General features: G+C 40.4%; 1 protein-coding gene across 1 annotated transcript; it reads right to left on the reverse strand.

The window, feature by feature from the left end:
* Window positions 1-1,699: 1,699 nt before the first annotated feature.
* hal (histidine ammonia-lyase) lies at window positions 1,700-21,380 on the reverse strand. The gene is made up of 20 exons (XM_051690031.1): window positions 21,088-21,380; window positions 20,854-20,914; window positions 20,565-20,592; window positions 19,583-19,657; window positions 19,403-19,475; window positions 14,893-14,959; window positions 14,765-14,802; window positions 14,122-14,247; window positions 13,723-13,862; window positions 10,770-10,817; window positions 10,055-10,202; window positions 5,691-5,786; window positions 5,548-5,606; window positions 5,346-5,428; window positions 4,695-4,758; window positions 4,412-4,577; window positions 4,147-4,281; window positions 2,597-2,705; window positions 2,388-2,457; window positions 1,700-2,138 (listed from the first exon to the last, which is right to left on the reverse strand). The coding sequence occupies exons 1-20, from the start codon at window positions 21,332-21,334 to the stop codon at window positions 2,007-2,009; spliced, it is 1,965 nt and encodes a 654-aa protein (XP_051545991.1). The 5' UTR covers window positions 21,335-21,380; the 3' UTR covers window positions 1,700-2,006.
* Window positions 21,381-25,707: the final 4,327 nt, after the last annotated feature.

The raw sequence follows: 25,707 nt of genomic DNA on the forward strand, positions 1-25,707 counted from the left end.
TTGTACATAAACGTTATATAGTTAATATAAAGCTGGAGATACTGCATATATAAAGTAAATATACTGTTACATTTTTGTACATTAAATGCTTTATATGTAATTAGTAAATGCATTTTAAAGGCAGCATAAAAGTAATCCATACGACTTCAGTAATTAAATCCATATATTCTGAAGTGATATGATGGGTGTGTGAGAAACAGATCAAAATTTAAGTCCTTTTACTTTAAATTCTCCTCCCTGCCCAGTAGGTGGCAATCTGCATGAAGAATGTGACTCGCCAAAAACAAAGGAAGAAGAATGTGGAAGTGAAAATGGAGATTTATTGTAAAAAAGGACTTCAATATTGATCTGTTTCTCACCCACACCTATCATATCTTTTCTGAAGACATCGATTTAACCACTGCAGTCTTTATATATATATATATATATATATATATATATATATATATAAAAGTGGATTACTTTTAGGCTGCCTTTGAGCTTTTGGACCTTCAAAGTTTTTGTACCCATTAACTTGTATTGAATGGACCTACAGAGCTAAAATATTCTTCTAAAAACGTAATTTATGTTCAGCTGAAGAAAGAAAGTCATACACATCTGGGCGTAGGCATTTTGTGCAATTTTTCCACATAGAAAATACTTTAACATTAAACTATGTTTTTATTTAAATTTTATTGACTCTCAAAGGTTCTTAGTGTAATTATTCATGTGTAAATTATTGTACTACCACTTCTGAAGCTACATGTGATTATTGCGTAAAGATTTTTTTAAAACCATTTTCTAGAGATAACATGGGCAGATTTCCGTCCAACCACTGAAATTAATAGATTTAAACAAGCATGCTCTATGTGTACAAATGTTTCCAGTGTAAGTAAAAAAATAAAATAAAATGTCCTGGGCTTGCATACGGCCTAATTAATGGAGGATTCTATTTTGGTCAGTTAGTGCATTATTGAGCATAACACCTTTGAATATGAACATTTTGAAATTCATCCTCCATGTCCCTACTAACTTTCAAACCAAACCTACGCCCTTGCATCTTGGATGACATGAGGGTGAGTAAATGATGAGAGAATTTTCATTTTTGGATAAACTATTACATTAATACATTAAAATATATAGCCATCTTTATATTTTACAAAGTGGGTACCTAGCAAGGGCATCATGACATTTGGTGGTCCTTGGCAAAAAAAAAACAAAAAAAAACCTGCACTAGGCAACACCACAGGACAGGTACTAGGATACATTTTCACATTTAGGTTGGGCAATCTCTTTGTCTGACAGTGGGGTTCCCACTTGGTCGCTTCACCATTCGACTGGGGGGCACAAGGAAAATCTAGGGGGGCAGACCCTTAGACCCTGCCTGAGAAATGTGTGTGTGAACAAACTCTTAACAAAGCAATAAATGTGATTTGAGTCATTTTTCAATATGAGCCGATGGAGCTGATGCAGAGCAATGAATTCCATTAACAAAAACAGTGTTTTGGGAAAGAAGACATATTCACCATCCGTGAATAGGATAGGACAAAATATTCAACATGACTTCACAGGAAAAATCACATGTTAGTTCAAGAATGAGTTCAAAGACACTTCCTTTAAGGCAGGACTGATACAAATGTTCTATAGACATTTCATTGTCCGAAGGAAAACATCATAAAAGACACTTGGCAGCTCTAAAGTTGGAATGAAAAACAAACACTGATATTTAAAGACATTTATTCACTGTTACACTGATAGAGGTGCTTATCCAGAGACTGAGAAACTGCATATGGACCGACAGATGGCAAAATACAGCTAAGTCTTACAGCTGCAGTGGAATATTTCACAAAAACATCTCACAATGACTTCATTCAAGGAAAATGAGGCCTGACAAAGCAATGAAAACAATTAAACAACAATAAGAACTAAGTTGAAATATGCACAGATGCTGCCCAATGAAGAGGCTCTATATGAATTCATGCTAATTTTTTTAATGTGAGACTGTAGGATAGTAGGTGTCATCTCTGTCACTCCAGCCTAATCCGTTTCCGTGGTGACAGGGGCGGGTCCAGAGCAAAAGCTGTGGGGGAAGAGGGGCGGGACTCTGGGATGTATTCCATACAATATTTCTCGATGTACGGCCCAGCAATATTCCACACCTGAATGCACAAGATAAAAACAGGGTGAGAACACTGGTTGAATGTCAAATGTTCTCAAGAAGAAACATAGATATGGAACATAAAACAGTACACTTTTGTATACATGTTCTATATAATTAATGTATATAATTATACTGTATGTAACATGTAATATACATATAAAACTATAATGTAGCCTATAACATAACTGTATGAGCTGCACGATTTAAAGTATCATTCATGTGCGTGACTATTAATAGTGATACTTGCCTTCTGGTCAACGAGAAGCCGATGTACAGCTTCAATGTCTGGAGCCATGAACCTGTCTTTAATCCAGGGCCTGGGGATCAGATAATGAAATGCCGACAAAGAGAAAAGACAAGAAGGAAGAGGCACATGAGAGAAGGTTTGACAAATTATTAACCAAGACGTTCGATATTTTGGGTTTTTTGGGGTTAGTTTAACACAGTTCGCCCTACCTGACTGTACTGCGCACAAGGTCGTACACTTTCTCCAATGGGGTTGTTGTACGGAGGGGGCGTAGAAACTCAATACCCTGACAGGCTGCTAACAGCTCAATAGCCAGCACTGTAAGCAAACAAAAAACAGACATATACAACTTTGTTCTCACCCAAAATCACAGGCATTTAGCATCTCTATTTGGTGGTTCATAGACGAACACAATCACACACAAAATATCCAAAAATGAGCTACTCTTAAAGGAATATTCCGGCTCAGTCGACAGTATTTTTGGCATAATATTGATTACTACAAATATTAATTTTGACTTGTCTCTCCTTTTCTTTAAAAAAGATGAAAAATCAGGGTTCCAGTGAGGCACTTACAATGGAAGTGAATGGGGGCCAACCCGTGAACATTAAAATACTCACTGTTTCAGAAGTAAACCCACAATACGTGAACAATATGCATGTTAACATGCTTTTAGTGTGATAAAATCGCTTACTAACCTTTTCTGTGTAAAGTTATATCAAAGTTGTTTTGTTTGAAGTGTAATTTGAATTTATAAATATTTTTGGTAAAAACAAATTTAAGTATGTGCCGATTTAATCACTGTTAATACTAGCCATGATTTGTGTGTCAGTAGATGAAAATGATTAATAGTACTTACATTCTCTAATTTAACGGAGCCTACATTCATATGAACCACATTTTCCGTGCGTATAAAAGGAGCATGTCCCATTTAACAAGAACGCAGTTCTATTCTTCTAATTCATTGCATACAGTCCATTTACACTACCAACTTCTTATGAATGTGCTGTCTTTGTTTATATCGCTGGTGCTGGACAGTGAATGGACTGTACAGGACGGAGACAGTGCCGGAGAAGAACCTCCCTTGACCCGATTAGCGCCTTGCGCGCAATTTCACCAAACCCACTTGCACCAAGACTCAGCGCATGCTTGCACGAAAATACCAAAACTTCATGGCCCATTGACTTTGCGCTTATTACTTAAGGCATTGCCCTGTGCGTAATGCTTGCGCTCTTAAAATGGGGCCCTTAAAGTAATTAGATTAAAGTAACCAATTGCTTTGTAATCAGATTACACCCAACACTGTTTATTATATGCTACTATTTCAGGAGCTCAGGTTTTCTATTATGACTAAAATAAAAAACTGTGAAAATTAAAACTGTCAGCGTCTTTGTGCGTTGTCGATGCTTGCTCCTGGCGTTAACTGTGCTAAAAGAGTTTTACAAAGTGATCATAGTGCGCAACGCGTCCGTATGGGCTCGCAAACAAAAGAGAATACTTTGAAAGGCTGCCCACTCGACCACGCGTGACACGAAATGGCACGCGCAAAGCAAAGTGTAACTTAGCTTTTACTTTTAAGGTAGACCCCAAATGGTGAAACATCAGTGGTAATAATTCTTGCATTATGAATAAATATCCCAGAAATTACTGTGTTTTTGTGCTATGTACGGGTTATATTTAAACGTCATAACGCTCCTCCAGTAGAGGTTGCCATAAAATTATTAATTTTTGCATGGAAGGTTGATATCAGGTTTTGAACCTTGTTCCACATGTTCCACCACTCTGAGTGCTTTGCGAGCGGCCCAGCCTCCCATAGACACATGGTCTTCTGTAGCCGCACTAGTAGACAGGGAGTCGATAGAGGAGGGGTGGCAAAGTACTTTGTTCTCTGAAACTGAAGAGGGAAATGTGTTTGAGTTAATGGTCAACATGACTTCAGGATTCAGGACAGTAGTCAAAATTTAATCAAACTGTCTCTTATTTGTTTTAGGAAAAGTGAAACTTTCATAAACATTGACACTGACCAAGAGCCGCGGCAGTGCAGTGTGCAATCATGAATCCAGAGTTCAGACCTCCTTCATTGACCAGGAATGCAGGCAACTCGCTGAGAGAGGGATTACAGAGACGTTCAATACGTCTCTCACTGATTGAGGCCAACTCATGCACTCCTATCGCCAAATAATCCAGAGCCTATAAATGGGAGAAGAGAGAAAGAGGGCAGAAGTCATCAGAAGGATGTTACTGTTGCTGACACACTTTGCTAGATAAATGTTCTTGTTGTTTTTTTGTTTTTGAAAGGTGAAATACCTTTGCTGGATATTCTCCGTGGAAGTTTCCACCAGATATGGTCTCAGCTCTCTCTGCGAATACCATCTAACTCAATGTCAAGGCCAAAAGTACAGAGCAGAAGATGAAGATGTTCAACAGGTCAAAATGGAAAGATCTTCTTGCTGAAAAGAACAGCATATGGGGTTCCTCTGTCCCCATCAGATTTACCACCAAGGTTTGCTGGTGAAAAGCAGGGCTGTGCTCAAGGGTGTAGATTTGGCTTGAACATTGGGGGGTTGCAGTGTGAAGCATTTACCCATGTTTCCATTGATCATGGTATAAATAATGGGGGGGGTTGTCCTTGCTTGTTTTGATTATTGGGGGGTTACCTCCCTCCCATCCCCCCTGGAAGCTACGCCCAAGGCTGTGCTAAATTCACCAGTTACAACATCACCAAACCAGTTCTAACCAGCCTGGGCTGCTTTTCCAAAAAGCATCATAAGGCTAAGTAGATTGTTGAAACCATTGGCGCCAATGGTCAATTTAAGCTCACAATGCTTTTGGGAAACGCACCCCTGGACCAGCATGGAAATTCATCTTTTAAATAGGCAATTTAAATAGGGTGTCTTATGGCAATATGCTCCAAAAGCAAGCTTTATAAGAAGACATGTTGCAGACTCAATAAAGGATATAGGATTATCTGTGGCGCTGTTGATTTCTGTATTAATGATTTTCTTGACAAACTCTATTGTGTCATTGACGATTCCGTGGACCTGTGAAATTAAAGTCAAACACTGAATTAAAATTTGGTTTGCATATATATTCAATTTTATTTTGACAACACATTTTCAAATTTGTTTGGAATTTCCAAGAATGGCAAGCCTAATGTTACCTGTGGACAACAGCGCATGGTGTAGGCATCTTGAACCCGGTCGCAAAACCGATGGCTCTCTGCAAAATCGAAAAAGTAAAAGTAGTTGCCACCAAATGGTTGAACATAAGCTTTAGTGGAGTATATGAACACTGTGGATTCACCTGCAATTTCAGATGGGTGGTGATCAGAATCCAAAAGGGAGCGGAACCGCAGGGCCACCTCTTTCTGTCCTGGATGAGGACGTAGTTCATGGATATCTGTGGGAATTTTTTTGTTTTTTCATTAAATTTTGTTCCAGTAGTTGATGAAATGGAATGCCAAGGAAAAATGTCAGTGAACAACTAAATTATGTCACTTTATATGTACAACGGTAATACAGAAATCTGTTTATAAGTCATGTTTTGTCTTTATGCATATGACAAAAAAAAAATAAATAAATAAAAAAAATCTGGCCAAAATACTGTATATTTGAAACATTCTGTCAATATTCATCTTATTCAGCACCACCCCTTTTCTGTGCTCCGCTCTTCCGAATTTTGTCATCTAACTTCCTGTTTGTATTGAAGCTAGTGGGAAGAGTTAATCAAAATGGATTACGTGTGGGAGCACAGAAAGTATTTTTCAGCAAGAGTTGATGTGTGAGTTTACATTGCACCTTTACCACGTGAAAATGCTTGAGAGGTGTTTTTTCTGTCACTCTAAATGTTTTTTCCGACACCCACGTAGGTAAATTGGACCTGCAGATCACATTCAGACAGCTATGACACACTGCACTTTTTCATAATACAAGCGTTTAATTGTTATACATGTAATTCTGCTTAATATTTGAGGTTTCAACTTGTTGAGTAGTTGATATGAAATTTCCAACAGTGACAGCTCGTATTATTACACATGCAAGCTGAACATTAAACAATTGTACTTTTTAAAATCAATTTGTCACCCTACATTTTTAGAGGCTTAAATGCGATTAAAATAGTTGTAAATGGAATATAAAATAAAACATACACTTTCACCTGTATATGTATGTGTGTGTATAAATATACAGTAGTTGCACCCTTCCCCTGTCCCGGTTTAATGCTCAGAAATCTGCTCACCTTAACTATAATGCCATTGGTGAATGACATGAGAAGATGGCCACAGGTAAATGGTAAATGGTCTGCACTTATATAGCACTTTTTTTAACCATAGTGGTTCCAAAGCGCTTTACACTGTGACACATTCACCCAATCACACACCAGTGACGGCAGAGCTGCCGTGCAAGGCGCTAGCGATGGCCACAGGTGTCGTACAGAGATATTTTTAATGACTTTGTGTTGTCTCTTAGAGTTTCATGAGTACAAAGGCATATCAGTACGTCCTCAGCGTGAAGGTAGGATCTATTGTATTGATAAATGAAATACTCTTGTTTTAAAATCTCCACGCTCTGCTTCCAGTTGTTATGACATCCTGTGAACACTTTAAAATACTCATGATAGCTTTTGACAACTCTGTAACCTGTAAATTCACTTCGCTAGCTAATTACACTTTGACATCAACACCACAGATATCTATATTGAACCTCTAGAATGGAAGTTCAGAGACAAAATTTTCAAGATGGCTGCGCGCTAGTTTCTCTGGCGCATAAGGTGAGTGGTTCCTCTTCATTTCAACCTGTGGGGTGAACTGAAGAGAAGAGTCCACCATCATGGACCTCTGAATTTGAAGGATCTGTAGAGATTCTGTATGGATGAATGGTCTCAGATCCCTTGCCATGTGTTCTCCAACCTCATTATGGATTATAAGAGAAGACTCAGAGCTGTTATCTTGGCAAAGAGAGGTTGCAAAAAGTATTGACTAAAAGGGTGCCAATAATTGTGCCACACATACAGTGCATCCGGAAAGTATTCACAGCGCTTCACTTTTTCAACATTTTATGTTACAGCCTTATTCCAAAATGGATTAAATTCATTATTTTCCTCAAAATTCTACAAACAATACCCCATAATGACAACGTGAAAGAAGTTTGTTTGAAATCTTTGCAAATTTATTTTTTATGTACATAAGTATTCACAGCCTTTGCTATGACACTCAAATTTGAGCTCAGATGCATCCTGTTTCCACTGATCATCCTTGAGATGTTTCTACAACTTGATTGGAGCCCACCTGTGGTAAATTCAGTTGATTGGACATGATTTGGAAAGGCACACACCTGTCTATATAAGGTCCCACAGTTAGCAGTGCATGTCAGCGCACAAACCAAGCCATGAAGTCCAAGGAATTGTCTGTAGACCTCCGAGACAGGATTGTATCGAGGCACAAATCTGGGGAAGGGTACAGAAAAATTTCTGCAGCATTGAAGGTACCAATGAGCACAGTGACCTCCATCATCCGTAAATGGAAGAAGTTTGGAACCACCAAGACTCTTCCTAGAGCTGGCTGCCCGGCCAAACTGTGCGATCGGTGGAGAAGGGCCTTAGTCAGGGAGGTGACCAAGAACCCGATGGTCACTCTGACAGAGCTCCAGCGTTTCTCTGTGGAGAGAGGAGAACCTTCCAGAAGAACAACCATCTCTGCAGCACTCCACCAATCAGGCCTGTATGGTAGAGTGGCCAGATGGAAGCCACTCCTCAGTAAAAGGCACATGACAGCCCGCCTGGAGTTTGCCAAAAGGCACCTGAAGGACTCTCAGACCATGAGAAACAAAGATTGAACTCTTTGGCCTGAATGGCAAGCGTCATGTCTGGAGGAAACCAGGCACCGCTCATCACCTGGCCAATACCATCCCTACAGTGAAGCATGGTGGTGGCAGCATCATGCTGTGGGGATGTTTTTCAGAGGCAGGAACTGAGAGACTATCATGCAATGTACAGAGACATCCTTGATGAAAACCTGCTCCAGAGCGCTCTGGACCTCAGACTGGGGCGAAGGTTCATCTTCCAACAGGACAACGACCCTAAGCACACAGCCAAGATAACAAAGGAGTGGCTACGGGACAACTCTGTGAATGTCCTTGAGTGGCCCAGCCAGAGCCCAGACTTGAACCCGATTGAACATCTCTGGAGAGATCTGAAAATGGCTGTGCACCGATGCTCCCCATCCAACCTGATTGAACTTGAGAGGTTCTGCAAAGAAGAATGGGAGAAACTGCCCAAAAATAGGTGTGCCAAGCTTGTAGCTTTATACTCAAAAAGACTTGAGGCTGTAATTGGTGCCAAAGGTGCTTCAACAAAGTATTGAGCAAAGGCTGTGAATACTTATGTACATGTGATTTGTTTTCGTTTTTTATTTTTAATAAATTTGCAAAGATTTCAAACAAACTTCTTTCACGTTGTCATTATGGGGTATTGTTTGTAGAATTTTGAGGAAAATAATGAATTTAATCCATTTTGGAATAAGGCTGTAACATAACAAAATGTGGAAAAAGTGAAGCGCTGTGAATACTTTCCGGATGCACCGTATATTTGACAAAAATATTAGTTTTTTTGATAAAACTTGTATTGTGTTTGCAATTGTTTGATATCATAGGATATATTTTTGTGAATGTTTTGAATGAAAGATCAAAAGGATAAACAATAAAGACATATTTTTCACAGCCTTCTTTGCTCATGTTTACCAAGGGTGCCAATATTTTTGGCCACAACTGTACATGTACTGTATGTTATATACTGTGTATATATATATATATATGTATATATATATACACACACACACTCATTGAGCACTTTATTATGAATACTGTACACCTACATATTCATGTGATTATCTAATCAACCAATCGTGTGGCAGCAATGCAATGCATAAAATCATGCAGATATGGGTCAGGAGCTTCAGTTAATGTTCAGCTCAACCAATCAAATGGGGGGAAAAAATTTGATCTCGTGATTTCGACTGTGCCATGATTGTTGGTGCCAAACGGGCTGGTTTGAGTATTTCTGTAATTGCTGATCTCCTGGGATTTTCACACACAACAGGGTCTAGAGTTTACTCAAATGGTGCCAAAAACAGAAAAAACATCCAGTGAGTGGCAGTTCTGCAGATGGAAATGCCTGCTGATGAGAGAGGTCAACGGAGAATGGCCAGACTGGTTCGAGCTGACAGAAAGGCTACGGTAACTCAGATATCCACTCTGTACAATCTGTACAATTGTAGTGAGCAGAATAGGATCTCAGAATGTACAATATGTCGAACCAGACCACGTCTGGCACTTCATTAGGACCATAGTGTTCCTAAAGTGCTCAGTGAATGTGTATATATACAGTACATATATATATATATATATATATATATATATATATATATATATATATATATATATATATATATATATATATATATATACACACACAGTATATATATATGGCATTTTTGGAAAACTTTAAAATAAATTTTTGCTGATAAAGCCTGAAAGTTTGTGGAGTTGTTGCAGCGTTTACAGTTTCTGTCTGCTGATCTGTGAAACAGTGTCTACATACTGTACATATGATCATATCCTGTACAATACATCTTCACCTTGTTGATACTGACATTACTGTTTGTTTGTCCTCACCACTATCAAATGCTTTGGTGGTCCCCTTCAGGACTTCCAGTGTCAGAGCAGCAATGATATCAGCCTGTCGGGCGATGGCCTCAGCTCTCTCCACGGCCTCTGCTCCCAAAGAAGTAATCATTTGTGTCCCATTGATCAAAGCCAGCCCCTGCAGACAAAGATAAAAATATCCACTAAAAACAGAGCAAAACCTTTTTAACTAAGACTGATTAGAGAGCTTGGAACATCCTTCAAATCTGACAATAGATTATCCAGCATTGTATCAACAATTAAAAAATGTATTGGCGCTCATAAAATGTTAGAGCATTGTTGCAACAATTCATGTTCTCTGGAAAACAATTTGCTTCAGGATTCAGATTATAAATAGGACATCAAGGGGTGACTCTACATAGTACCAAAATTAATTAAAAAAAAAGTAAACCAAATTTGCGACGGAATGGAAACAAAGATGGAATGGAAAACATCTTCTCCTCCCCTTTTAAAGTTGATAAGCCTATTTATTTTTCTTATCATGTTATGATAGCATTTAGCATTGTTTTGTACCTGATGTCCACAACCCTGTAAGAACAGACTTGCAAGCCATGTTTGGTTTGTGACCAACCAGTTGAGAACCACTGTTATAAACTATAGATCAGATAGGTCAAGGACACACATTTCTGCCCCTCAATGGAAGAAGATAAACATGTTGACTGCACAGTGAGGGGATTAACCATACCTCCTTTGGCTTCAAAGATATGGGTTTCAACCCATGAGCCTCCAATACCTGTGGACAATACAAAGGTCGAATGCTACTTTAAAGGCTAAAAAAGAGAGTAAATATGTTTATGAATTGATTTCATTATCATCAGGACAATGTTTTGCAAACACAGGACATTTAAACCCATACAGAAATCAGATATATGGCCATATATGAACACATATATAAAATAATAGAAATATATCATTATAAATATAATATTCAAATATTTTGGCAAATATGTACATATGTTCAATATGTTCAAATTCTAATATGATTTGGTAAAATATATGTTACATATATGAAATTGGACAATGGACATTACTGTAATATTTTGAAATATAGGTACAAGTATGTGAATTGTTTTTTATAACAATGCAAACCATACATAAACGAACGTATTACATAAGTGTTTTACATTTATTGCCATATACAGTGCATTTCAGAAAATATTCAGACCTCTTCATTTTTTTCACATTTTGTTATGTTGCAGCCTTATGCTTAAATGCTTTAAATTATTAATTTTTTTCACATCAATCTACACTCCATACCCCATAATGGCAAATTAAAAAACTTTGATCAAATCTAGACAGGCCCCATTTCCAGCAGCCATCACTCCAGCACCTTATCCTTGAGTAACCATACTAAATAGCTAATTTGGAACTAGAAAATCACTTGCCATTATATTAACATTGTCTTTGTGTTTGTTTTGGAGTTGCCACAGTATGCAATAGACTGGCATGTCTTAAGGTCAATATTAGGTCAAAAAATGCAAAAAAGAAACAGCTTTCTCTAGAAACTCATCAGTCAATCATTGTTTTGAGGAATGAAGGCTATACAATGCTTGAAACTGCCAAAAAACTGAAGATTTCATACAAAGGTGTACACTACAGTCTTCAAAGACAAAGGACAACTGGCTCTAACAAGGACAGAAGGAGATGTGGAAGGTCAGATGTACAACTAAACAAGAGGATAAGTACATCAGAGTCTCTAGTTTGAGAAATAGACACCTCATATGTCCTCAGCTGACAGCTTCATTGAATTCTACCCGCTCAACACCAGTTTCATGTACAACAGTAAAGAGAAGACTCAGGGGTGCAGGACTTCTGGGAAGAAAAAGACACTTTTGAAACTGGAAAACAAAAAGAAAAGGTTCGAGTGGGCAAAGAAACACATTGGACAACAGATAATTGAAAAAGAGTGTTATGGATTGTAACAAGGTTAAAATGGGAAAGGAGGAAGCGGGAACCAGATGAACAGTCAAAATAATATTTAATGAAACAAAAAGACACACAACACAAACGCACACACAGCAGCTGCGTGTGGCTCTCTCTCTCTCAAACTGCCACATCCCGCTGCACTTATCCCTCTCCTCTGCTGATTAGCCCGATTGGGGTCGTCACATGGATCTTAACCCCATTGAGCTTTTGTGGGATCAGTAAGGTGCGTGAGAAGTGCCCGACAAGACAGTCACATCTATGGCAAGTTCTACAGGAAGTGTGGGGTGAAATGTCACCTGAGTATCTGGACAAACTGACAGCTAGAATGCCAAGGATTTGCAGAGCTGTCATTGCTGCACGTGGAGGATTTTAACACTGAAGTAGTTTAAGAAGTTCTGAACATTTTTTTCAAGTTGTAATAGTAATTTTTCACATTATTAATGTCCTGACTATACATTGTGATCCGCTGAATGCCACTTTGGTGATAAAAGTACCAATTTATTTCCATAAGAGCAAAATCTGTACATTATTCCAAACTTTTGGCCGCCAGTGTAAGTATTCAGACCCTTTGCTTTGACACTTGAAATTTAGCTACCTGTGGCAAATTCAATTGAGTTGACATTATTTGGAAAGGCACACACCTGTCTATATAAGGTCTCACAGCTGAAAATGCATATCAGAGCAAAACCAAGCCATGAAGTCAAAGGAACTGCCTGCAGAGATCAGAGACAGGACTGTGTCGAGGCACAGATCTGGGGAAGGCTACAAAACAATTTCAGCTGCATTGAAGGTTTGTTTTGCCACATTTGTTTTGTGCTAGACTAAAGATTCTCTGGTCTGATGAAATGAAGATTGAACTGTTTGGCCTCAATTCAAAGCATCATGTCTGGAGGAAAGCAGGCACCGCTCATCACCTGCGCAATACCATCCCAACAGAGAAGAATGGTGGTGGTAGCATCATGCTGTGGAGGTGTTTTTCAGCGGCAGGGACTAGGGAACTGGACAGGGTTGAAGGAAAGCTGACCTCAGCAAAATACAGAGATATCCTTAATGAAAACCTGGTCCAGAGCACTCAGGATGTCAGAGTGGGCCGAAGGTTCACCTTCCAAAATGACAATGACACTAAGCACACAGCCAAGACAATGCAAGGGTGGCTTAGGGACAACTCTGTGAATGTTCTTGAGCGGCCCAGTCAGACCCCAGACTTGAACCCACTAGAACATTTCTAGAGTGACCTGAAAATGTCTGTCCACCGACGGTCCCCATCCAACCTGACAGAGTTTGAGAGGATCTACAGAGAAGAATGGCAGAAAATCCCCAAATCCAGGTGTGTAAAGCTTGTCGCATCATACCCAAAAAGACTTGAGTCTGTAATCGCTGCCAAAGGTGCTTCAACTAAGTACTGAGTTAAGGGTCTGAATACTTACGTCAATGTGATATTTCTGTTTTTTCTTTTTAATAAATTTGCAAAGTTATCAAAAATCTGTTTTTTGCTTTGTCACTATGGGGTATGGAGTGTAGATTGATGTGGAAAAATAAAGAAATTATAATTTAAAGCATTTTAGCATAAGGCTGCAACATTACAAAATGTGAAAAAAATGAAGGGGTCTGAATACTTTCTAAATGCACTGTATCAGATTTCTGAATGGGAAATGTCTGCGCAAGATTGGCTTTTTCTGCCCGCTCTCAATCAGGTAACAAAAGATGCTCACGTATTTGGCATCTGCCCAGCCGCTCTTTGGTGACCACATCTTGCCCTCCCCCATCAGGCCGAGGGCAAGGTGAGAGAGAGGGGCGAGATCTCCACTGGCACCTACTGTACCCTTCTCCGGGACGTAGGATAAACAGGACGCTGATAGGAGAGGAGAACCAAAAATCACAATAAATTACCAGCTATAAAGTTCATACACAAACAGAGAAAGACCTAGTATTCCTTTGTGAGAAGTTCAAAGAATCTTTTTGCTAATCTTATTTCAAATAAGCTTTTATTCCCAGTTACTGAACTAAAAGATGTTCTTGAATGGCACACCATGTATCATGTGCTGTGTGCCAAAGAAACCAAAAATACAATACTCCCTTCAGTTAAAGTAATTTTGAATGCATTAATGTACCATTGAAGGCCTGTATCATGCGGTGCAGAGTCTCCAGTGACACCCCGCTGTACCCTTTGGCCAAAACATTAATTCTCAGGGCGAGCAGCATTCGGGTCCTTTCAGGGCTTAAAGGGCTTCCCAGACCTACAGTGAAAAATCATTCAGAGGATAGGATAAAAGTTGGTTCAATATTATTTCAGTAATTTCAGGAAGATAATTGAACCCTCATGTTCTGTTTGGGTTCTGAGAGGCCAAAAGGCCTTCTTGTAATACCGAAAACAAAACAAAACAAAACAAAAAAAAACAATACAAACAAAACAAAACACACACACAAAAAAAAAAAAAAAAAAAAAAAAAAATAATAATAAAAAAACATTGAAATAACAAAACAAACAGTGTACAGCATGTGTAAAAAAATATTTTATGACTTTTCCACATTTTATGAAAACTAACTATAAACAAAATGTCAATAATGTACTTCGAAATACCTCCATGAAAAATGTTACATTACTTAGGACTGGGGTCTCTTTGTTATTCATAAAGGAAACATTTCTATGAGAAGTAGATGTCTTTGAAATGTCTTTTAGGAACCTCACAAATGAATAATGCCGAAATGTGGCTCTAATAGTTTTGAATTACATTTATTGCAGTATCAACGCACCTGATGAGTGTGAACGCAAAAGATTTTCCTGCAGTTCCCTGAAAGAGAGAAAGATATCATATACTGCTTAAAGTGCTTGAAAAGGGTTTAAAAATTAGGAAAATGCTTTTAAGACTTAAAAATGATACTTGAGCTTGCTGACTGGGATGACTGTCCGAGCAAATTTACCAAATCCTGTAGTGATTCCATATACAACTAGAGAAGACAAAAGGAAAATACAGATGATAATAATTGGGAGCATATTTAGAAAAACACATACTACCTGATTAGTTAAGACAAGAGCTTTTAAAATTAGCATAGTTTTGAATATACAGTATGTGCTTGTTTTGTGCTAAATAATTTAAATTTACAAATATGCAAAAAAATAACTAATCAATAAATCAAGTTCCCTATCTGTCACTCACTCGACGTTGTGTCGATGTAGTGACACTAGGGGTCACACTTGGGAGCCCCAAACACCTCTGCTTTTTTTTAAAAAGGCCAATGGGAATTGGTGAGTGGAATTTGCATGCCACACATACGGGTATAAAAGGAGCTGGTATGCAACCACTAATTCAGATTTTCTCTTCGGAGCCGAGCGGTTGTATTCAGTGCACTGAATTAAATTTCCCTCCAAAGACGCACCTCAAAACTGCTGGATTTACGGCGCATTTCAGCGGCTTCTCCCCCTCTGCACTTGTGGAGTGCAGAGAACGCCCCTGGGTGCTTCGGCAGAGCGAAAAAAGAGAGTATATTCTAAAAGAGTATATTTTCATTCACAAAAAGAGCGGCACACACGGAATGTCTTTTTAAAGATGTCTTTCCGTTTGTGTGTTATTCCTGGTTGCGGTTGTTATCTCTCCGCTTCTGATGGCCACGATCGCTGTTTTACGTGTCTGGGCGCTGCCCACGCGGAGACATCGTTCATGGATGGATCATGTCCTCATTGCGAGAACATGACCATGGCAACGTTGCGGTCACGGCTTGCTTTCGTAAGTCCTTCTACCTACGGGTTTGAGTCCGCTGGGGGCGATTTGGGGACATCAATGGGACCACCTCTGCCGGGTATCCCCCCACGGACCTCCCATTCCCCAGCACGCTCGCTTGCCCCGGTCAGGTGCTCGGACATGACTGCCGGCTCATCTCAGGGTGAGTTCAACCTCTTGTTCGGAGCCCGGGAAGATGATGAGTTATCGAGCACAGCATCGGAGAGCGGGCTCGTCCACTCGGACGCAGAGGCTTTGGCTGGGCTTCCTCCTTCGGGAATGGTCACCCAGTCTCAGGCCAACGCGGAAATGATGGACATGCTTTCCCGGGCGGCCGCAAGCGTCGGGCTAGAATGGAACCCTCCACTCTCCCCTGAACCCTCGTGGCTTGACGATTGGTTCCTGGGCTCCGGTTCCTTTCTTTCCGGACCCTTGATGGTGGAGCGGCCAGGGGGTAATTGGTGATCCACCAGGTGGATAAGGCACTCGTGGTGCACTTGTGCCCGCAAAGCGCCGCCACCTGGCACAGGCGCCCGAAGCTCCCATCCAGGGCCTGTAGGTTTACGTCGTCCCTGACGACTAGGGCCTACAGTGCCGCTGGACAAGCCGCCTCTGCTCTGCACGCCATGGCTCTCCTGCAAGTACACCAAGCCAAGGCGCTAAAAGAGCTGCACGAGAGTAGTTCTGACCAGGGATTAGAACTGCGCTCAGCGACTGACCTTGCTCTCCGGGCGACGAAGGTCACGGCGCGGTCTCTCGGGCAGGCGATGTCCACCCTGGTGGTCCAGGAGAGCCACATTTGGCTCAACTTGGTTGAGATGCGAGAGGCTGACAAGGCACGGTTCCTTGATGCCTCCATCTCCCAGGTTGGCCTGTTCAGCGACACCATCGAGGACTTTGCCCAGCAGTTCTCGGCAGTGAAGAAGCACAAGCAGGCCATACAACACATCATGTCCCAGCGCGACTCAAGGCCCCGCACCCCGTCTGCTCATCGCCAAGGTCATCCTCCTGCAGCAACAGCATTGGCTCCGCCGCAGCCCACCCCGGGGCCTGGCCCCGGCGTGGAGCCCAAAGCAGGAAGCAGATGCCACCCGTCTCATGGTCGGCCGCCAAGAACTCGAGGAAGGCTTCGAAGCGCCCCTGAGACGGGCAACCCAGGGGCGAGGAGAACTGCTTCTCTGGAGCTGGTGAACAGACCACTCCATCCCCCAGTGGAGGGCTGGGAGGAGAATATTTTGTTTAATTTTTTGCTGCATGCCCAAGAGGCTACAGGGACAAGATTCCTCCTCCCCCCACCTCGGCCAATCTAATGGTGGGCGGCAGGAGCCAGGTAAGTGCTTCAATGTCCCTGGACTCAGCACGGCCACGGGGCTTGAGTCCCCTCGATGTGGCACCTCTTTTGGCAGAAAAGAGCATCTCTTTTCTCGGTTTAGAGTTGGAATCCTGACGAATCTCACAAACGAGCGCACACAATCGCAAAAATTGTCTGAAAAAACTGTCTGAAGGTGTTCAGATGGAGGACAGTGGTTCCACTGAAATTTTTTCAGAGGCTCCTGGGGCATATGGCATCCTCAGCAGCGGCCACACCACTCGGGTTGATGCATATGAGACCGCTTCAGCACTGGCTTCAGACTCGAGTCCCGAGATGGGCATGGCACCACGGGACACATTGCGTGGCCATCATGCTGATTTGTCGCCGCATCTTCAGTCCTTGGACCGACCTTGCATTTCTACGGGCAGGGGTTCCCCTAGAGCAGGTCTCCAGGTGTGTCGTGGTTACAACAGACACCTCCAAGAAGGGCTGGGGCACCGTATGCAATTCGGCACACAGCCGCCGGCTCCTGGACTGGCCCGCGGCTGCGTTGGCACATCAACTGCCTAGAGTTGTTGGCAGTACTGCTTGCCCTGCAGAGGTTCTGGTCATTTATCCAGGGCAAGCATGTATTGGTCCGGACGGACAACAAAGTGATGGTACTGTACATCAACCATCAAAGCGGTCTACACTCCTGTTGCATGTCATAACTCGCCCGCCGTCTCCTCCTCTGGAGTCAGCAGCGCCTCAAGTCGCTACGAGCCACTCACATCCTGGGCGACCTCAACACCGCAGCGGACGTGCTGTCATGAGCTTTAGAAGCTCCGAGCAGCTCTTTGTCTGCTTTGGTGGATAGCGGAAAGGAAGCGCTGTCTCCAAACTGAGGATCGTGATGGCATATCAGGCTCAGGATGTGCCACCCCCTGCGGGATTACGAGCCCACTCTACCAGGAGTGTGGCGGCCTCCTAGGCCCTAGCCAGTGGCGCCTTTTTGGTAGACATCTGCAGAGCAGTGGGCTGGGCAGCACCCAACACCTTTGCGAGGTTCTACAATCTCCGGGTTGAGCCGGTCTCGTCCCGTGTATTGGCAGGCATGAACAGGTAAGTTCTGGGACAGCTGGCCAGGTGTACCACTTGCGCATAGCACCTTTCCCCTCCCTTGAGGTGAAGACGTGCGCTCTTGACTCCCAGTCGTGTTCACAGACTGTGATCCCTGGATGACTTTCCTCAGCCTTCTGGCAGTTGAGTTTGCGGAGAAACTTGCTGCGGCCCAGTATGTGCGCTAATGAGTCCCTGTACTGAGGTAAGTGCTCCACATGTGCTGGTTCCCCAGGTGACCTCATGTGATATCCCCGCAAAATGGTTTCCCTGTCAGTAAACTGTGTCTTCCTTGGGCAGAGGCCCCTCTTCCCCCAGTCGCCATGCTTTGTAGAAACTCCTCCCCCTTCGGGTAGGACCTACCATGGGACCTCTCCACATGACATACTTCCGACAAGACTCGGTAAGACCATGTGATGTATTCCACTCACAATACCCCCCCCCCCACTTTTTGGGTGGGGTGTGGTCTCCACTGTGTCTCCACCGATGTAGACACTTATGGCTCCCAGTCGGTTAACAAATTCCACTCTTTTTGGGGAGAAAAAAGAAGAAAAAAGGCCTCGGCTGGGCTAGCCTATCCTATTGTTGGGCAGTCGACTTGTTCCTGAAGGACCGTTCGACGCTCATAAGAGAATTGGGGGAGGTTACGTGACGGCCTGATGCGCTGGCTACGAGGCACACAGCGGTCTACCTGTCACGCACCGCCAGTTCACGTAACACAGTTCAGATAGTTGTGGCGTTTTGTATAGGGACCCCTAGTGTCACTACATCGACACAACATCGAGTGAGTGACAGATAGGGAATGTCATGGTTACTTTCGTAACCTCCGTTCCCTGATGCAGGGAACGAGACGTTGTGTCCCTCTTGCCACAACACTGAACTACCCGCTGAAATGGCCGGGACCTGGTCTCGGCTCCTCAGCACAAAACCTGAATGAGTGGATTCATTCCAGCTCCTTTTATACCCGTATGTCCGGGAGAGTGGCATGCAAATTCCACTCGCCAATTCCCATTGGCCTTTTTTCAAAAAATGCAGAGGTGTTTGGGGCTCCCAAGAGTGACCCCTAGTGTCACTACATCGACACAAGGTCTCGTTCCCTCCATCAGGGAACAGAGGTTACGAAAATAACCATGACGTTTACAGTCCAAGTTAAACTAATTAGATGCCTTTTTTTTCTTACTTTTTAGTGACTGTATCAATCAATAATGCCCAAAGAGTGAATTTCCAAAATGCGTGACTAAATCTTACACACAACATGCTCACCTTTGTTTTCTTTTACAATGGTATCGAGAAGCTCTCTTGATTGCACAACCTTTTGCTCTGCCTCTGGGGTCAGCTGAAGGTCAGATAATATTGGTGATTTTTGTAAATGAAATTTTGGTGAAATTTGTAAATGTTTATTATTCAAGGCATTGTCGTACACATGCACCATAACCAACTCACCTTGATCTTGTAAAGGCCTTTCCCTAAATTAACCAGATCAGTTGAGCTCAGGCTGTTTCCATCTAGAGAAATATACTGGACACAGAGAGTTGTTTTTAAAAGAACAAAATAGGCCATAAAATCTTTTTCAACAAAAGGTAATTGAACAGTGTTTAACTTTCAGATTATGTTAATCGTTAATCTAAGGAGGCCAAACTAAATATTATAAGAGTTATTTATTTTTTTTATACATTTTTTAATTTAAAATTATACTTGAAATTATATTTCTGTTTTCTTTTTGGATTTATTTTTGTATTCTTCTCCCCTTTTCTCCCCAATTTGGAATGCCCAATTCCCAATGCGCTCTAAGTCCTCGTGGTGGTGTAGTGACTCGCCTCAATCCGGGTGGCAGAAGATGAATCTCAGTTGCCTCTACGTCTGAGAGCGTAAATCTGCGCATTTTATCACATGGCTTGTTGAGCACGTTACCGCAGAGGCATAGAGCGTGTGGAGGCTTCACGCTATTCTCTGCGGCATTCATGCACAACTCACCATGCACCCCACCGAGAGCAAGAACCACATTATAGTGACCACGAGGAGGTTAACCCAACGTGACACTACCCACCCTAATAACGGGCCAATTGGTTGCTTAGGAGACCTGACTGGATTCACTCAGCACGCCCTGGATTTGAACTTGCGACTCCAGGTGTGGTAGTCAGCATCTTTACTTGCTGAGCTACCCAGGCCCCCGAAATTGTATTTCTTACTACAATGGATTATCAGTACAACATCAATATTATGACATAATCGTATGATTTAAATAGTTGAATACAGTCGAGAAGGTAAGACAAAATCACCATTTTAAGGGGGGATAAAGACATTTGATGTGTTTAAAAGTAGCTACTTTCATGCTAGGTTATTTTCTGTTAATAACATATCTAATAATTTTCACAACAAACAACATGGCCTCTAATGCTTTAAAAAACAGTGAAGTCATACTCACTTCTTCTGGTTCTCTGTATGATCTAGTTCTGTTTTGATTATTCAGGTTAATGCAATTTTTTTAGATGTTCATGTTTACCCATTTACTGAATGGCAAAGTGCTTTTGGGAGATCTTCCAAAAGACACAGCAATCATTTACATGATTTGTAAGTGTGTGTGTGTCTCGTCAAAAGCTAAACAAAGAGTTGTATGACAATGTGATAATTTAAAGCCCATATAACAATATCTCCAAGAATTCCTCAAATATACAACAATAATAGAAAAAGGAAAACTGTAGAATAAAAGATACAGATGTGAAGTCCCAGGTTGACTTGGTATGAAGTCTTGAGGCATGGTGTCACCTTCAATAGCTGCAGATAATGGTAAAATAACAAGTTATTGACTCATCTTGCAAAACAACATTTACTAGTTAAGGTAAACAACTTCATAAAAACAACACAAAATCTGAATCAGATGACTGAACTCTATACTACAAACTCCATAAAACACATAAATAACAATGGCACCATTTTCACAACATTACCAAGTTCCACAAAGTCATTATCTTCAAGCACATCTTCTATGATATCATCATTGTCCAGTAGCCCCAGTCCCTGACATCTTCTGACGAAAAAATGCACATCTTTAATAGCATGGATCCCTCCATTATCAGGTTTATTTTTGATGTAGCGTTTAAGAGCCTCCATGCCCAGCCATTTAATGGTGCAGGTGGCATCTTTGCATGGAACGGTGAGCCACTCGTCTCGAACGTGGACCGTGAAACGAAGCATCACACTGGACTGAACAACCACAAGCTGCTACCTGAGGAGTGTGCAAACCAGCAATGTAAACCAATTCATTTGGTGGTGTACACAAATTCCAATGGACCAATCAAAAGCTATTCTTTGGACCCCTCCTTTTTTAACTCTGACAGAGTACATATTGTGTTTGAATAAGTTATCTCAGCACCAAAGGTTCTGTGTTATAATATTGTCAGAAATGACATACAAAAGACAAGAATCTATCGGTCAACAAACTGTCTGAGCAACAAACCACATGCAATTCTACAGTCAAGCAAAGGAAAAGCCAATAACTTTGCGTTCATTTATAATTGTAAATTTTTAAATTTAAATTATTATGGAAAATATTTCTAAGAGAAATATCCAGTAGATTTGGTCATTTTGTGCACTTCAAATAAATAAATAAATAAATAAATAAATAAATAAGAACAAGTTAAACACTAACAAAAAGTTTGTGTATTTCAAATAAATAAATAATAAAAGAATGATACTGATAAGAATACTAATCCACTGTGAATCCATATGTTTTATTACAAATAAAATCCTTTTCCTTGCCATGTAGAAAATATGACATGTAAAATGCTGTTTATAGCATAGATACATTCTAATTTTGGCACTTTTTAAAAAGAAAAAGAAAAACACTAACACAAAAAAGTTTGTGCACTAGTCAGAGGTGGATTATGACTAGCAAGGGTCCCGGGGCCAATTTTCTTTTAGGGCCCCCCCGTCCAATTATCTTTTAAAGTTGAAATCTATGCAATCGATTTGTATTTATTTACAGTAAGTCTCTTTTAATGCCTGTTCTGTTATTTACAGTCAGATTAATTCAAACACACAGCATGGATTTGGTAAAGAAACCGCTCAACCGAAACACGTTCGTTGAACAGCCACTGTTCTTAAAGAGACAATACCATTTTAATGTTTGTCATACATAATGTAAACTCAATGTAAATACTGCAAATTATGCATAAAAAAATGCATACATTTAAAGGGGCCATAATAAATTATGAAATACTTTAACTTCATCAAACACTTTAAATATTGATGAATTTAACAAATACAGTAGGCTCCTACAGTATGCAAGGGTTTGGTGAAATTCGGCAAAGAGCTCAGGCAGTTCTGGCTCATGTTAATACATCTTTTCTAACTCATCTGAAAGAAAAATTCATTCAGAAGTGATCATCCCTACACCCTATTTCCTACAAAGACTTTACCCTCCTTTGTGAGAGCTTTGAAGGGCTGAAAGGTGTGGGGATCAAAATTAGTGGTTATTTAGACAGTTTTTGGGAACTTCTGTTTGGAACGACCCTACAGCTTGGACACCATTATTATTCTAATGGCGAAAAGCCCTACTAAGGCATCATTTAAGCCTCCAAAAAAAAAATTGGAGGCCAGAAATCCCCTAGACTACATTTCATTAACAGAATATTTAAATGAGCTACGAATCTGTTTTAGAATGTTTTTGGAATGTGGAATTTCAAACTTCAACATTCAAAATTTACAAGCCCTTTTATCTGCTTTAAGATGCGCTCTTCTTTCTTTCTTTTTTTTTTCTGTTAAAAAATTTCTAACTTCAAGCATTTAAAACTATTTTAAACTTTCAGACAAGGTTTTGTCAGACCAACATTATAGTTTGTCTTGACAAACTTTACATATCTAGTTTAATCAGTTTTAAACCACACAAAGTAACATATCAGTATTTTCTATTTCCCAAACACCTAAGCCAAGTTGTTTTTTGTAATGTAGGGCAAACATGCATTTCTAGCAATAAATAGTATAATAAACGTTTTTGTTCGACAGCCCTTTTATACAAAGAATAAATCTTAACCATATAAAGCCTAACATGTGAAATAATAGTCAGAAAATTATATTTTTTAAACCTGTTTTAACCTAATTTTCTATAAAATAATTAAACTTTAAGCACATGCTGCTTGAATTCAGTAAATACTAATTTTGAAATACCAGTAACAAGATAAACGTTATTGTTAATTTTACTTTATCAAAATCTGCAAAGATTTCACATAAAAAAGATGAGTGCATCAAAATATGAAGGTAGTCATTTTGGAAATTAGTTTACAAGGTCTTGTACTTCCAGAAGAGCATGGAAACTTTCACCAGGTGGCGTTATAAGATTAATATAAGAGTGGCTCAAAAGATTTATTTAGAAACAGGAAGGCAAAAGGGTCCAAAGAGAGGGCTTGGGGCCCTTATAGTCACAGGGCCCTGTTGAGAGGCTTTTGTATAAGCTGTGGGGCCCACATATTAAAGCATATACAAACAAACAAAAATTGAAAGTTGATGGGCCGTGAGACCTTGCGGTGACAAACTGCACCCCCTATAATACTGCTTATAGCAATAAATAAAAGAGATTCCTCACAGTGATTTGGTCACTGTGAAGTTTGGGGAGTTGAGAGAAGGATCTGATCCAGATAAAATTAACCATGGTTTTACTGTAGTAATATTGTAGTAACCATGTGTTTTGGTGGAAACTATAAAGTTCTGATGTATGTTGTTACTACAGTAACATGTTGTTAATAGTAGTTAATAGTAACCATGTTTAATTTTGTGGTTACTATGATTTTACTGTATGGTTACTGTAGTAAAACAATGGTTAATTTTTGTAATGTAGAGTTAGGGGTAGGTGTAGGGTTTAGGGGACTCCAAATAAACACAACAAAAATGCTGCAGTAAATTTTAGTTGTCTTTCAAAGAGGGTGTTCCCAGCATACACTGGGCTTGAATAATTAATCAGCTTGCATGGTTTCACTGTTTGCAAGTTGATTTACACCATTTTTATTGGTGTTTTGTTAAGTTTGGTAACTTTTTGTTTTGTGAAGCCTGAAGTTAATTTTCTACTCATAATTACCCATTCATAATAAAAAAAAATCTGTTGATTGTTACCGTCAATAATACAGAAAATCAGGCAGAACAGACATACAGAGTCCAAGACAAAAGGCAGAGACAATACTCCAAAGAACAGGCAGTAAATCCAAAAACAAGAGGGCAAAACAGGAGAAAAATGCTCAGAATTGCAATCCAAAGAGTGACAAGACTTTGCAATGAACAAACTGTCAAACAGAGCTTAAATGCATAGCAGTTGATTAGTATGATGAGAAACAGGTGATGTAATTGAGTCTGTGTCAGTATTCGGGCAAGGAGGACCTCTGATGGCTATTTTGAGGTATTGCAGTAGAGGATCTTACAGTATTGCAAAGTAAACTTTACTTAAAGAGCCCATATTATACTCATTTACAGGTTCATAATTTTATTTTAGAAGTCTACTAGAATAGGTATACATGCTTTAATGTTCAAAAAATACATAATTTTTCTCATACTGTACATTACTGCAGCACCTCTTTTAACCCTCTTGTCTGAAATACTCTGCTTTAGCTCCTGTCTTTTTAAAGCCCCCCTTTCTGAAAAGCTGGCCCAGCTGGCCCAGTCTGTTGTGATTGGTCAACCGCTTAGAGCCTGTGTTGGGGAAATGTAACACCCCTTACCATAACCAAATTAGCCCTTAGGCATTATGCAAATGTATTACATGGTGACATTGCTAAGTCACGGAAGTAATGGCTGGACTGTAAATCAGGCCTGTCAGGCAGTTCAGGAGCAATGTTTTCAGTGGGAGAGAGTAACTCCCTTTGCTGTGGACTTTGTGCGTTGTAACTTTGCAGATCTTTTACATGCACAAACAGCTACATTACACACTAAAGGAAAGGGAACATCCCAAAAAGCATAACAGGGCCTCTTTAAGAATTTCTAACTAAAGCCACCAAGAACTGAGTTTACTAGCAATTTCTGCACAGAAATGGTTTCCTAGGTTTTTTTTTTTTTTTTTTAAGCAAACCCCACTCTAATTTTTTTCCCTCAGTGTGGCTATATAGTTACTGCAAAAACAAAACAAAACAAAACAAAAAAAAGATAGTAATAAGGATTAAAACCCACTGTGAATCAAAATCCAAACAATTCAATTTTAATTACAAATAAAACTCATTTTACTTGCCATGTAGAAAATATGACATGCAAAAATTTGTTCTTGGCATAAACAAATTCTCATCGCTTTTCTCAAGGGCTCTTTTTTAAAGTCACCTTAAAATAATTATGCACAGTTCCCTACATTAAGGGGGTGACATCTTACCCACTCACATATTTTAGCGCACTCTCTCTTACGTATGTTATTTCAACACCACTGCTGTCGGTCTCTGTGCATAGCTGTCAACAGAACTGTTAAGTACGGTGTGGTAAGTCTCTCTGCCGCAAAGTGTTTGCATAGTCATGTAAAATGTTGGACTATTTAACGTCACCCTAGGGGATGCTTGCATTGACAGTGCAGTAAGTGTGGCATGTTATAGGTTAACAGCGGT

This window comes from Myxocyprinus asiaticus, chromosome 46 (genome assembly GCF_019703515.2).
Source record: "Myxocyprinus asiaticus isolate MX2 ecotype Aquarium Trade chromosome 46, UBuf_Myxa_2, whole genome shotgun sequence".
Taxonomy (NCBI): Eukaryota; Metazoa; Chordata; class Actinopteri; order Cypriniformes; family Catostomidae; genus Myxocyprinus; species Myxocyprinus asiaticus.

Coding starts and splice junctions, on each gene's coding strand:
- hal (XM_051690031.1), bottom strand. CDS start 21,334: ATGCTTCGTTTCACGGTCCACGTTCGAGACGAGTGGCTCACCGTTCCA. Junction 4,282..4,411: donor CTGCACTGCCGCGGCTCTTG/GTCAGTGTCAAT, acceptor TTCCCTCTTCAG/TTTCAGAGAACAAAGTACTT. Junction 2,706..4,146: donor GGTGGAACATGTGGAACAAG/GTTCAAAACCTG, acceptor GTTTGCTTACAG/TGCTGGCTATTGAGCTGTTA.